Source organism: Centruroides vittatus, unplaced genomic scaffold (genome assembly GCF_030686945.1).
Source record: "Centruroides vittatus isolate TY-2023 unplaced genomic scaffold, ASM3068694v2 contig_89, whole genome shotgun sequence".
NCBI classification, from domain to species: domain Eukaryota; kingdom Metazoa; phylum Arthropoda; class Arachnida; order Scorpiones; family Buthidae; genus Centruroides; species Centruroides vittatus.
This window is the reverse complement of record NW_027122580.1, coordinates 441,523-456,785: the sequence shown is the minus strand read 5'-3', so window position 1 is coordinate 456,785 and position 15,263 is coordinate 441,523. Positions and strand designations below refer to the sequence as shown.

The 15,263-nt window shown below is 38.1% G+C and overlaps 1 protein-coding gene across 1 annotated transcript in view; it reads right to left on the bottom strand.

Moving 5' to 3' along the window:
• Window positions 1-3,686: 3,686 nt before the first annotated feature.
• The window catches only part of LOC136983820 (homeobox protein TGIF2-like), a 30,300-nt gene continuing 18,723 nt past the window's right edge, over window positions 3,687-15,263 (bottom strand). The window contains exon 2 of the mRNA XM_067280685.1: window positions 3,687-5,269. Within this exon, the coding sequence (XP_067136786.1) occupies window positions 4,449-5,269 (821 nt within the window). The 3' untranslated portion in view covers window positions 3,687-4,448. The remainder of the gene's footprint in view (window positions 5,270-15,263) is intronic.

The window sequence follows — 15,263 nt, the reverse complement described above, 5'->3', positions numbered from 1 at the left end:
TCCCATCTTCTACGCTAATAAAATAAGTTTATTATCGATAAATTTTTATATCGCTCATTTTTTCCTCATCTAAAACGACGATAATGATGATTATTATTATACGGAAATATTCGTTAGCCAGCGATATTTCTCAAGCGGTAGTTCGCGAGCTACTTTCCTAACTTTGTAGTAACGACAGAGGAATCTCTAATTAGTAAAGGTTGAGAAACACTAGTATTGTTTGGGGGAGAGATTTTTTACGTTTTCTACACGTTACTGTCTGACATTGCATTTACGAGTTAATGAAGATAAATGATTGTATTTTCCCTCTAATCCCGAGGTATTTAATCCTTAATCTTTATAATCCGGATTGTGTCATCGAAAGCGAAATGAGAAATTAAATGCAAAAGTGGTAGAGAAAACTTAGCGAAATCAGAAGAAAGTATTATTCTAGCGAATATTATTTGGTGACGTAACGGGGAATGCATCTGGCGACGGTTTATAGCCAGGCAGTGTTGCGGTAACGCGTAACAGAAGCGTATCTCGTAGGAGAAAGAAATGCCGGGTGCAAAAGCGTAAAAGAAAGACGAGCATTTCGTAGGAAAGGCATCTTTATGAGAATAAATAGCATTTCATTGTATTTAATTACGACAAAGAAAGAGCATGGTCTCTAAATGTCGCCACTCGATTTAAATAATGCTTAATTAAATACACATTTCTCAGAATTGGATATATTTACTACAAAGACGGTTCTTTTTGAATACGAGATCGAGTAAATTGTACAGATGCAATATTAATCTAGAATCGACTGAGACGTAAGACATACGACATTTATAATAACAACAACCCGCAGAAATATTTATAAGTAGAATTTCTTTAAACAGGCAAAATATTGTTCTTTGCGTGGTTAGAATCGTCGTTACATTTTTGTCATTTATACATAATTCTGAAGAAGAAACGACATTTTTTTTCTGCAATTTATAACCCCTACAAAATAATAAGTAGAAAACTTAATGGTACTAATAATAACATGAAAAGATTGGATTCGTTTGGCTTACTCCTAACTCAATTTATCACGGAATGAATTCAAATTTTCTACGTATTTAAATATAATTGTAGATTCCGCTTAAGTTACGAAGAAGGAAGATTTTTTCCTGGATTTTTATCAGTTCCTGTAGAGTTTTGAGAATTTTCTAGATAAGTTTCCAATTATTTCTAATTTAAAAGATTATTTTATTTTTCTAGAATCGTAAAGGCAAAGGGGCAAATGTCATTATTTCTACCACAAAACTAAAGTGATACAACGTCGCCTCGTCTGTAGTACGCTGCCAGATACACACACGCATCTCTACATTGTTTAAATTGGAAGTTACAGTCGGGAACGAGCAGGTAGAAAGGACATTACCCCCTATTCTATTCGAGTTGTAAGCTTAATTTTTACTCGATAAAACTATTAAAAAATAGAAATATATGGCTAAAATTCTTTGGTGTAAACTTCGAGACCCCCTTCGTCGCTCGAATACAATTACAAAGGGAGTTTTTACAAGAATTGGGGGAACTTTCTACGAAAATTCGTAGCCTGGGGTTTTTAAAAAAGGTTAAGAATTGCAGGAAAAGAAGATTATTCGAAAAAATAATTCGATTTATAGCTTATCGAACAGAGAAAGAAACTATAATATGTTTATTGATGATGGAAACATAGAGAAGATCTATCGATGTAAATGGGATTACTCTCATTCTCTTTTATATTATTAGGAAATCGGTTATTTTGCTTCTAGTTCGTTTCACTCTAGAGAATAGGTTAAGAATTCCTGACGTAAAATAAAAATTAAATTCGAATTAGTTTACGTATCGAAGTAAAAAGAAAGGAAACTTTTAATAGAAATAAAACGAGTTTAAATTTCTTTGCGACTTTTTTAAACCATTCCAGGCCTACATATATATATATATATATTTGAATGGTGTGGTGTTTTAAAGCTTACATTCGATTCGGAATAAAGATTTCGACAATTGCCTAAGGCTATCTTCAATTCCTGCTCTTTTTATACCTTATTTCTTCAACCCCCTATTGTTTTGATATTAGTTCCAGTCCATCGGTTTTGCAACCTCATCTCTCATAGGCCCATTCAATTTATAGATATCTCCTCGTGCAATTCCCTCAACTTAATATACCCTCTTTTTATGCAACACCCTCAATTCACACTCATTGGCAACCAAAGTACTTATTGATGATGTAATTCTCGCATAACAAACCTCTCTTAAATAATAATAAATCGCGATTTAAATGTAACATTTCGAGAATTAGGAAGGGATATTAAATCCCGAGTCTTTTTTTTCTTATATTATTTCCTCAATTCTTGTTCTAGTCTATCAGTTTTCAACGGCTCAACTTCGCAACCCCAAAGGTCCACTCCTGGTGCAATTTCCTCGATTCGAGACCCCCTTTTATGCAGCGCCTTCAATTCTTCGTTTTATAACCCCCCCGATATATAATTCCTCGTATATTAAAATTAAAAATATTTACATTTATATAGAGCAATTTAATTACTCGTAAGAACACAAATCAATAAACTAGTTATGATAATTTCCAGGCCACTTAAAATAGTCGTATTATTCGGGTTAATCATATTCTTTATCCTACTATACGTCACACATATATATAGGTTATTATATATAAATTTGATAGTAAAATAAAAGGTTATAGAATAAACGAAGAGGTATAAAGATATGACGAGACAAGACACTTTTTTCTACTTTTCCATAACACACCTTTATTTATACATACTAGACAAACCCATTTGCCATCTGACGCTCTCCCAATAGAATTGCACTACAGGAGATGAAGTGGAATGTACAGGTGACAACACTAAAAACACGTGACTAGCTGTTTCCCCCTTAAATTCGGGGGACCTTAAACTAAACTCTGGTCTGTTTTTAAACAACATATTTTAACCATTACTCTTCTTTGATTTTAGTTATTAATTTTTAAATATATATATATAATATATATATATATATATATATATATATAATTTTTTAAAGCATCTGGATTGTTAGTTTATTGCCTAAAATAGCCAATTATGTATAGATACTACTTACAGATCTCTCGGATAACGAAGAAGAAATTTAACTCTTATTTTTTTAAGTTTTCTCTCCTCGAAATAATTCGATCCTTATTTGATTTCACTTGTTTTATTTATTTATTTTTTTAATAAATATTTCACTCTTTAATCTATCAACGGAAACAATACACTCATTCCGCAAAGTTCAATAAATTTTTCTCTTTTCTTTACTATTTTCAACACGATAGCACCTGTAATATTTTACTCTTTATGTATATTATATATATATATGTGTGTGTGTGTGTGTGTGTGTGTGTGTGTGTGTGTGTATGTGTGTGTGTATATATATATATTCATATATATATATATATAGATATATTTTTTGTATAATTTGTATATACGTATGCTTTTAAGCCTAAAATTCTCTCCCCTCTCTTACGGCTAAGGATTATTTTCTCTTATTTTCCTTGTTTTCTCTCTCGTTAATCGAAAACTGGCGACAGTGAGAGAGTGGTAGAGAGCGAGAGGAAGAGAGAGAGAAGAGAGAGAAGAGAGAGAGATAGAGAGAAGGACTAAGATAGATTGGATTCGATTAGATAGATAGATAGAATAAAATGAAATTTCTTAAAAAACACACAAAAAAGCTTCTATATCTATTCCGTTTATTAGAAGAGAGGAAAAACAAAATAATTTTCGGTTAAAAAGAAGCGAAAAAAAGCTCGGTAATATCAACTTTAATATATATATATTTCTTTGTTTTGAAACCAGGCAGAGTGATGCCCGTAATCCTTCATCACTTATAATCCGACGGACCGTTTAGAAGCAGGCGTGACGTCACGCCTAGCCAGTATATATTAATATTAAGGCATTCGTATCTGACCTTTCGTATCTGATCAAAAGACGAAACGAAATATATATATATATAATATATATAGGTGAAATTTGTCAAATAAAATCCTTAGCCTCTGTGTGTTGCTTCGGAGGATAGTGATCGGGATGTACAGGTGCGCGCCTCGAGTTAAGGCAGGCATCGAATAAAAAAAACTATGTGGTGAAAAAAAATGTACATGGCATCAGTCCTCGAGTCGACGATCAACTAAAAACCTGATGAAGTTAAAAATAGAATGAAATGAAGTCTCGTTCGTTATTCAACAAGTAACACACGTATCTTCTGATAATGCTAAAAACTCAGCAGAAAATAAAAGGCACTTTTTAGATTTTTTGTAGGCTTAGCCACTCACAAAAACAACACAACACTCTCTTCTAACGTCTCTACACATTCTGGGCAGTTTATTTTATTTTCGAAATTGTTTTGAGCAGACTTGCAGGCACTTATATCGAAGAAGAAAACCAAAACTTTTCTCCAATTTTCGGCTGAGGTTGTCGCTTTAAACAACGAAGTGGGAGTCATAAATCGGCTCCTGCGGTGCCCACTTCCGACCGCTGTTTGGCAAGTTCTCTGACAGCGACGTCGACCAACAAGTAAAGACAACTGAAAGGGTCGTCCTTACCTATCGACGGTGGTGTAGGAGGAGGTGTATGGTTGGATAGCGCCCAAGTCACCGACGAATGACCACGATCCAGACCATTCCTGGAAGACTCGGTGTATGCGGCTGCTAAATAGGAACTATCTTCGGGGCTCTTACTCAGGAGTTCTTGTTCGTGAGTCCTTCTCCACCTCTTGGTTAATTTCAATGGACCGTCCTCCGAAGAAGTCAGCCTGGAATCGCTCGAGTTGCCACTACTGTCCGAATCTTCGCTGTCGGGATCGCCGTCCGTGGCACTATCCTCGCTGCCATCCGTGGCACTAGGTAAGGGGGGACTAGATTTCCCTACCGATCCACCGGAACTGTTGCGTCCACTCCCCTGGACGTGTAGGATAGTACGACTACTCCTGTGAGCGGCACCCTTCCTGGTTATGGTGAATTGCAAAGGATCCTGTCCCTCTTTCCTGATCATGTCAGGTAAGATCCTTCTGCGGGCATTGATGAACCAATTGCACACTTGAAGGACGCTCAAGTTGGCTTCTTTCGAAAGAAGGATCTTCTCCTGATCGGAAGGATAAGCGTTGTAGCGATGTTCGTACAACCACATTTTTAGTATCTTCACGGATTCTTTCGGTAGGTTCCCTCTTCTCTTTCTGGGAGCCAGGTCGGCACTTTGGTGACTGTCGGGTCTACTATAAGGGACGGCGTCGTCACACAGGTGTAACCTGGGCCGGTCCCGGCCTGAAAACACAAAAAACAACAAGTTTAAGTTTGCAGTATATTAAACGAGGCAGTGAAGACTGCAATTAATTATAAACCAAAAATTTCATTTAATATTTAATAACACGTCTATAAACGAAAGATTACATTGGTCGGAAATGCCACACCGATATATTATAAAGTCCTGGAAAGGCAACAACAAAATACAAAATGCCTTAAGGCGATTCGCATTCAGAATTTCAATGATGTTTTCCCTTCTAAAAATTTCTTTATAGATATATCTGTTATACTTTTATATAATATTCCAGCTTCGGGGGGCAAAAACGACAAAAGTCGGAATTTATTATAAATTTAAATAGGCCAGACCCGGTGGTGTTTAGGACGGGCTTCTTCGATTTGTGATTAAGAGGAAAGGTCGAAAGAAATGTCTTTAAAAAATTCATTTAATTTTAATGTATGAATTATAAATAATTCCGCAGATGGTAAAAAAGAGAGAAAAGTCAAATAGAAAGAGAGGAAAACATTACTAAAGTATATTGATAGTAATCGAGTTGGCCCGGAGATGTTTGTTTCTAGCTCAATCTCGTTATTCCTAGAGTCAACACCATCGGTTTTTCATCTGTTTGTCTTTTTTCGTGCCGAAAACAGTCTTTTGATAAATACCAAATTATTAAAACACTTCTTTTAGCCTTCTGCCTTTTACAAAACAACAATCATCCGCGCATCGCGCTGGCACTAATTTCGTCTCCACCACCCACCACGCGCTTTTATCGGTTTTGGCCAAAATAAATGCCCCCTTCCTCCTCGCCACTCGCCACGGCCGAGGAGCTAACATTTATATTTTATTCCAGTTACGCCGGATTACTCGAAAAAACACAGGCGAGGCTGCGGAATAACCTTTACTAATAGAAGATTTCAAACCAAAGCGGGAGAGGAAAACGGTTGCTACGCCGCGGATTAAGGAAAAACATGGACTTTTTGTCGGCAGTCGACTGGATAAACCGATATGTTCGGTTTCTAGAACATAATTGACGTTTGTATCGATTAAATGTTCAATTAATCGATGAAACGTCAATTTATGATTTAAAACGTTCTTCTAGAAAAAGCCAACCGAGTAAATAAGTACTGTACAAAGAACGTTTCACTTTTATTTATCACGACCGGCAAAAATCTATAAGATTAGTTTAAAAGTTATATCGGTCGATGTTCACGAAAGGGACTATCACGTCAATAGATCATTAGTTTAAGCGGGAAAAGAATCAAATAATTGATTTATAGCTGACCGGTCCCTTTTACACGTATTCACGAATACGCACGCATCTGCCAAGAGGCTATCCGTATCGGTGTCGCCACCGGCCAATTTTTAGGCACCCGTCGGCGGTAGGAAGCGCGAAATCGGACGACGAAATCCCATTTTTCGTGTCGCCACGAGGTAAGAAGAAGAAAAACAAAAAGGGGCAATTTTATCGATAGTCGGAACCGCATTAAATGGCCGAGAAATTAAAGCGTAACACGTTTATAGGGCTACTAACGCCCGCAAAGTACTTTACACTTTTCGAACTTTCACCCATCGTTACGGGACGGAAAATTACAACCCTGGTCTCTAACAGTTTTCGTTATCCGACCCTTCGGATGTAACGAGTGAAAGGAGGAATTTCCGTGTAGTTTCACAACTCGTTTTCTTAATAGCAATTGTGATAAAGATTAGAGTCGACTTACAACCATTTTTCCCTTCTTTTTTACCGTAAATATGTACCTAAAACAGCCTTTAGCAATAAGATAAACCGAGAAAATCGAAATCCGGCAGGATTCTATCGAGATGTTATAAAGCGTATAAGGTAAGAAGTGGAACGAAAATCGTCCGAATCGCTTAATTTCTTTTACTTTACCAACTGGAAAATGCTCGCCGGTACACGTTGTCGGTATGCGAACCCGCGGACAAAAGCGCTCGAATCCCCTCTTTAAAGGGAATAGGCGGAAAGTGGCGTCGAAAGAAAGAAGCCGTAAAACGACGTTGGAAAAACAAAGAATGCAATTAATCGAGTGTTTGTAACTAACTTTACGGTAAATATTTTGATACGAACCTAGGCTAATGTTTTTGTAACGGTTTCTCGTCCTTGGGGCAGACACCGAAGATAAATTTTCTCAAGCAAAAAACTAGATTCAAGTTACGTAAGACGATTACAAACCGATTGCGTCGGTTCAGGTGGGGACCCTTTCGCCGGCTGTCGAACGACCAAGGTCGAATTCGTCGGCCAATAGTATTTTGCTCGCCTAATGCTGAAAAATTCTCTAAAAAATCTCTCTCTAGCGCCTACAAAATGATAAAAATAACAACGACCGCGGCCTTTCCCGCATCAATTTTTGCAAATTACGATTATAAATATTTAGAAGCACCTTTAGTGGTGCAACTTCCGAGTGGGCTTCGTCTACGTTCCGATCGAATATTTTCCCACTTTTATTCATTTTTTTATTCTCAAATGAACTCTGTCCGTCCGATTTAATCACGGAATATTCTTTTGGTTTTTCATTAAATTAATGAATATCTCTACTTGTATATTTCTCTTATGTATATTACTCCAAGCAATACGCGCGAGAGCCCATAAATTCCATAATTATGGACACGAACATTGCTGCGTATAACGGTACATCGTTGGTGTTTTAAGACGGCGAATAACTCGTTTACGATATTAAAATCTCTCCTTTTTGTGTATTCTACAAAATACGCACAATTAAGTATTTTAGTGTGGCGTGTCGGGTTGGTTAAAATCTCGTAACGTCCGGGTAAAGGAGAGTGGGATGCGAACCCGCGTCCTCGTTGCGATCGATGCCACGGAGGAAATCGAATGGTTAGAGTAACGGAGTAAGAATTGGCCTGTGGCTAAAATTAGCTCCGGCAGCGATAGAATCTGACACGTTTCGTTCAAAAACGGAGCATTTAGTAAAGAAAAAAAGGAAAAGTTATACAGAAATAGCATTAACTGGCGATGGCGGCCAGAGATTTTCCAATTTTCTTCGAATCGAACGTCGATAGAGGCACGATTGGCTTCCGTTCGCTCCATTTTATTTTTAGTCGAGTTGCATTTTAAGTTTCCAAGGTTAGCATTTTTCAAAAATAAAAACACATATAAACACACGGCCGACGATCGAAACAAAAATAAACATTAATAATTATCGAAGCGGTTGCATTTTATAACAATTTCGTTCGGACGTTCGTAACCGTAATCGATGAAGGTTTTCGAACGCTCTCGATACTCCAAAGTCTGCAACAATATATCGAGAAAATCCTTCTTAATCCCGAGTTCGTTATAAAGAAGCGGAAGAAAGATTTAGTCGCGAAATTCGACCACAAAGCTTGGTTGACTCTAGGCTTTTGCCCAACTGTAATGGCCAGGAATCGATAGAATAGTCGAGCACACGTGCACGAGACAATAGACGTGACGTCACAAAGCCGAGGATTACATTGTTTAACTTCGGTACAGTTATATATTGAAAGTGATGAATTTTAAGATGTCGTCTGGGTTCTCGACCGAACCACTCTTCGAATTCTCGTAACCTCGATGCTCGGCGATAACCGCCATAGTATTTGTATTGTTACCGTAACAACAAAGAAAACGGTTTCGTCACCTCGTTTTCCACCGAGTTAAAATGGCGACCGTTTCGCTGCGGTTAGTGTCTTTTCGGTGTTGTAATTTGCAGAATTTTCCGGGCCTTTTTTAACGTAATTACGCTAATAATATTAGATGATGTAAATACTTAAAAACCCGAATTGTTTAGTGGCGTGGTAGCTAGAATTTGCAACTGTTTCCGCATATTATGCACTTTAAACAGAAGTGCGAGGACACGAAAGGTATACAAGAGCCTACCGGATCGAGGAAAAACACAGCTTTTTTCAAAGTATTTCTAACGTGTTAGTAGCACAAGTCGAAGTCAATATTTGTTAAAATTTAGTAATGGAACCGAATAGGGTTCATTGTATGGTAAACAGATAGCACTATTTATTTTAAGCAAACAGAATTCGGTTGTTTTTGAAAAGGTGCCATAAACTTACCGTGTTGACACGAATTAGAAGCGGTTACCTGGACTAAAACCTTAATGGGATCACTCTAAACCCACGACAAACACGGCTTTCCTGCAGTTACCTCGCCTCTTTAAAAAAGCGAGCGATTATTTAAAATGCCGAATTAGCCCAGATGCGAAATGTCCAATTCATTTGTTACTCGAAATTCCTTTTGGTGGAGAAAACAATAGATTTACATTGCGCAGCACGCCATTTAGTTCCACTTTTTCGAGTCGAATAACCTATTCCTAGCCTAAAAATGTATACAGATAAATAAATATTACGTTGCAAAATCGAAATCAGTGTCACATTACGATAAGAAATCTCCATTTTTCGTGCTCCACTTATTAAATAGGATTTTCGAAAATCATTCTACATTTACTAAACCGTAGAATGATACCAGCCGAAAGATTATACATACTGGTATACTTGCTAGGAGCAAATCGACGCCATTTATCCTGCGCGATACAACATTTGTTATTAAATACATCGGAACTTAAATAAATTAGTCTACTTTCAGGGACGGGGTATTTATGCCAGACACACGAAAAACACAAATCATCAGTCGTGGACCTTCCTTGTCTTTAGTTATTAATTGCTGCCAGTAATAACCGTTATTTGGTCTGCCAGTAATATAACAACTTTGACAAGACGTCAGAAAAATCAATAGATAATTTTTTCCTCCCTCTTACAAAACACTCCTTTTCTAAGTAAGTCGCATTATGACGAATATTCTGTAGAACGTACGAATACAGCTCTGCATTAGCACACCCATTGTCCCACTTTTGTCACCTAATTGATCCAATGGCAGCCATTGTCACATTACAGAAATTGTTCTAAAGGTCTAGACTGGTTCTGTAACGATTTCTCGTCACAGATCTTTTTTATTTGTAACCTTAATGGTAATGGTGCGCGCATAATGTAGCCTACTAAAAACTTTAACTCGTAGTTGTTCCGTTGGCATTCGATCTCTCTCCCGCCCATAACCATGCTCCTCCGGTTTAATTATGCGTAGCGAAATTCTTCATAACTGTGGCACGCGAATAGTGAAGCTCCTCTTCCGTAATGAATAGTGAAGCGCACCTGCCCTAACTATGCCAATACATTTCCTCCCTTTCTCTCTCTACACAACGAACGGACAGTCGAATCTCTACCGCTTTAACTTGGAAAAGGGAAGCCAGCTCCTTTGATTAAATTCGACTTGTGGAAGCTTCATATTTTAAGCTACACACACGGAATGTCGGACTTCCTCCCTTGGAGAGGCGCCGTATCGCTTCCGAGGGGTTCGGATTTCTATCGAAATTTATTCAAGGTCGAATAAAAGAAAGGTTAAACCAACGAAGCGGGTCGATTTTATAGATTTATAAGTAAATATATTTATATCGAACCTCATTAAATTCGACCAATTACAGTATTTTATTAATTAGTATCGTGCCGTTTCTCCGCCTCTCCCTCTCTATCCACTGTCGACATTTTCCTTATTTGTGCCACTTGGCTGGAGCGTTAGATTCAACACGGTCGACATCGAAGGGAGGCAAAGAAGAAAAAAAAATTCATCAACTCGTGTTGGGATCGAGGAAAATGGTTTATGATTATCGACTGGATTAACGAAATGAAAAGTTGACACTTGTGCTCCACTTAACTAACTAGCTGCTTGATCGATCGACAAATGCCCCCTGGTTGTGCCTTGTGCTATTATATCCGATACCGGGTTTCTTTTTTCCCCTACTTTCATTCGTTTGACAAACATAAAAGTAGGGAAAAACTACACACACACACACACACAACCTCTATCCTATTCTGTAAAATTGATTAATTCTACTAGAGATTTTTGTAAAATTCCCGAATCTCGTTTGATAACTTCATCCAATTTTTAAGTAATTTGCGGGGTAATTAGGCATGTAAACAATTTAAGTAAAACTTGGACGCTTTCCTATTAATTTTATTATCTCAAACGCCATTTTGCCCCTTAAAGCCCTCCCTTCTTCTCGCCATCGGTTTATAAACAACATTACCAGAGAGATATTCGGTAGGAAGAAACGTGACTAATTAATTACTCGGTTACTGTAACAAAACTCGATCGGCACAATGCAACACTGTTATACGACCATCGTATTCTGTTCTCCGATTGATGAAATTATATGGAAATTAAAGCGCCTACTGTTGCGAAAGGGAATTATTTTCTCCCTAAGAGGAGAAAGAATGTCGAGCCAGGGAAATTACCCGGAGAAAAACATGGTAAGGGAAATTATCCGAATGATATCGCATTTCAGATAATGATGGAATAATACCAAGCAAGTTCTTGTTTCAAGCAATCCAAAAACTGAACATCGAAGGAGAGAAATTACCTTTCGTTAGGGAAATTACTCGAAAGACATCCAAAGAGGAAAATTACCTTTAGTTAGTGAAATTATCCGAAAAAATATCAAGCAAAAGAATAGGAATTAACCTGAAAAAACCTAAGGAGAAAAATTTACGAAATATTATTTGAAAATATTATTGTTTTAAATAATTGTTAGTGAAGTATAGCGATGAAACCATCATTTAAAAACACGCTATTCGGCAAGGAAAATTACCTTTAGAAGGAATATAGTGAGGGAAATTACCCGGAAAAGAATATCGAGTTAGGGAAATAATCTGAAAAAATCTAACGAGGAAAATTATCCGGGGGAAAAAATATTTGCTGAAGGAAATTACTTGAAAATATTATTTTTCAGATAATTGTTAGCGAGGTAACGACGAAATAATCATCAGAAAAACGATATCCAGTGAGGGAAATTACCGGTAATGAGGGAATTTATTTGAAAAAAAATATCGAGGGAGGAAACAAGAACACAGAGCTCGATTTTGTTCACGTGACAAAAACATTATTCGGAAAGGCTAAATAATTTTTCTTCTATCGACACACATTAACGTAACGTATAGATTGACAGATCGTGCACAACTTGACACCACACTCGATCACCGAAATATGTTTATTAAAAGCGTGGGAACGTGGCTAAACTGGATCCATGCCAAAATTTTACCACCTAATTTACACTCGATTTTTTGGAAATTGCATCAAAGAAAACAAGTTTTTAATGTTACCGGATAATCGAATCTAAACACGATAGATTCAGTGTAAACAGACGGACAGTTACACAGACTAATTGAGTAAAAAATGCCCGAGGGGAATAGGGAAAGAGGGAAGATCGAGTTACTCCGTAAATCCACTAGTTAAGGATGGCCGAGTTCAAAGGTCGTTAATTAGGACGAGAGGCAGGGAGAGACGACCTTTACCTTCGAATGCGCTCGTACGATTGCTTCCGTTTAGAATCGGAACAGGAAACGTAGCGGCGAAAACGGGAGGAGGAAAACTACGTTAGAAGAGATAAGGAAGAGCAGCAGCAACACGGGAATTCACTAGTATCTCAGTCACGTCTTTCAAGTATAAACATTCTTATATTACGTCAAATATTATATGTAGCGAACTAACGCGCTTACAATATAAGACGGTTTATAAATGTTTAAATTAACAGCTGATAATTTAGGCGATTAAAAAAAAGATAGCTACTACTTCCCCAGACACCCCTCACCCGTTTCATTTCCTCGATAAATAAAAGAGTTAGTGGGTGAAATTTCGTAACGGCCCCTCCGTCCGAATGTCTAACCGTAATAGTTTGGAAATTTTACTAAAGTTTCTGTCACGTGGAAGGGGCCATAAAAGTGGCGAATGACGGAAGGCGTATTCCTAGGTTATCTCCAGCAGCGAATGTTCAAGGCTGGTGGTAAGGGGGGCGTATTTACGACGGAGTTATCGTGTTATCCACGTAAGATATACGTTCTTGTCATTGAGAGATAAGGGATGCGTTGGCAGTTCCCGCGTTCTATTTAGTCCATAGGCCGACCTTAGTTACGCCGTTTTGTATTCGAGTTACGAAGCACAAAATCGGGGCAAAAACTAAATAAATAAACTTTCGCAAGATTATTCTCTTCGTTACGTATTTAAAAACACAAGACGACACTCGGTTATCTAATCTTACACAACTTTCGAGTCGGTAATAATTTTACTTTTTAGTAAAGTAAATAATAAAAATAAGAAACAGATATCGTCGCTGGAGGCCAAATTTATCAGTTAATAAGGGTGAAAGGGTGGGCAAACGGAAATTATCGATAGGCAAAAAATGGATCAAATTTAGATAAGGTTAATTGTGTTTTTTTAAGTGTTACGAAGGTGCAACGTCTACTCCGATCTTTATCTCTCGTCGATTATTAGATCAGATTATTACGAATGCCTTGTTTAACAACACTTGTTTGCGTTTGTTTGCATTGTCCTCGTACAGCGATTTTCATTTTTTAACAATTAGTATTTTTAAAACTTACTTTGAGGCTAAATGTAGGAAAAAGTGGAATTTTCTGTGTAAAAAACCGTTTTCCCAGATATTTTCAACAAAACAAAGCTTACTTTTAATGGGGAGAAGATATTTCGAAAATGATGTTAGTATATAGGTTAAATGGAGGGTTACAGCGCTCGGAGAGCGAATTTGGGGAAGGAGAGAGCGATATGGCGCTGGCGATCGTCGTGTCTTACAACACAGGGATTTCAAGGGCAATTAGCTCAGATAGAGCACTCGGTGATTTATACGACCTTTCCTTCTACATTCTTATCCCTTTGTAAACTCGACGTTTTCTTATCTCTTGGCTGGCGCCACGGAAAGCGGCTCTCGTACTTGGACGACTGGCCCATTCGAAAAATGCGCCCCTACTTATTATCACGTTTAAAGCGTATTTATTTTCCTATTTACGCTCATCGAGGCGCGTACGGTGGCACCAGAGAAGAATTCCAGCGGACACAAAGCGAATTTCTTCAATTGCGCGTGAAGGAGGTGGGTTAAAATCGATGCGAAATACTTATCGCGCGATTTGTAACGTGTTCGAGAGTGGACCTTGCGATTTATTTGATAAACTCGGATCGAAGTAAACACACTCTACCGTCCGATCATTACTTATAATTACGCTCTCGACTGGCATTAATCACCATTTAATTGGTCGTTCTCGATTCAAACACGGTCCGGGAGAAGCGTAGGCGCTGGGCCGGGGGATGGCGCGGATTTTAATAACTCCGAAAGAAACGTCTATTTTGAACGGAACGAAATCCATCCACGTCGGCGGTTTGGCTCGTTCCATTCAGCCATAGGAGAGATGCCAAGTCGGCTGTTTATATATTCCATGCAGGAAGTAAATCTGGGAAGAATGCCTCGACCACGGTGACATTTACCTCGACTGAGAAAAACGACCTCCGAAAACTTGGCGACCTTCGACCTTTGGAACGATTCCCGGGACATTGGCCAACTTACCACAATTAAATCTATAACATATAAAACGTTCAACTTTTTCTTTTTGACATTTGTTAAGCGAAAGGGTAGAACGGTAACGCTGCTAAATATATCATCCTGTCGGGTGACGTGTCCATTTTCGGGACGGCTGCCTCTTCCTCCCCCCATTTGTCTCGTGGCGAAGTTGAGAAACTCTGCCAAAATGTCGTGCGAGTGAGTCACCACTTCGAACGACATTACACACTACTTGGATCGGTTCTTAGCTACGGCGGCATTCGTTATATAAATAACCGCCGCGGTTTGAACTTTCGTCGACTCCTCCGCGTTTATACAATTAAATCTCCATTCCTGGGCTACTAGAAAAAATCCTCCGACAGTCGAGCAGCAAATCGGATTTTAATTACGACTAAATAGAAATTACAAAGTTAGCAGCGGAATTAGCAACTTTAACAATCGAAAAACAACATTGTTTCTCTCTTCTCGGCAATTTCCTTCATCTTTTGCCTCCGACGGCAATTAACCTACATTTACATTTATTTATATTTACGGCGTATCGATAATAAACGAGGGAGACGGCCTCCGTAACACAAACAACTTCCGAAAACTCTCTTCTTCTAACCCGGTGGCGTGTGGCCACCAT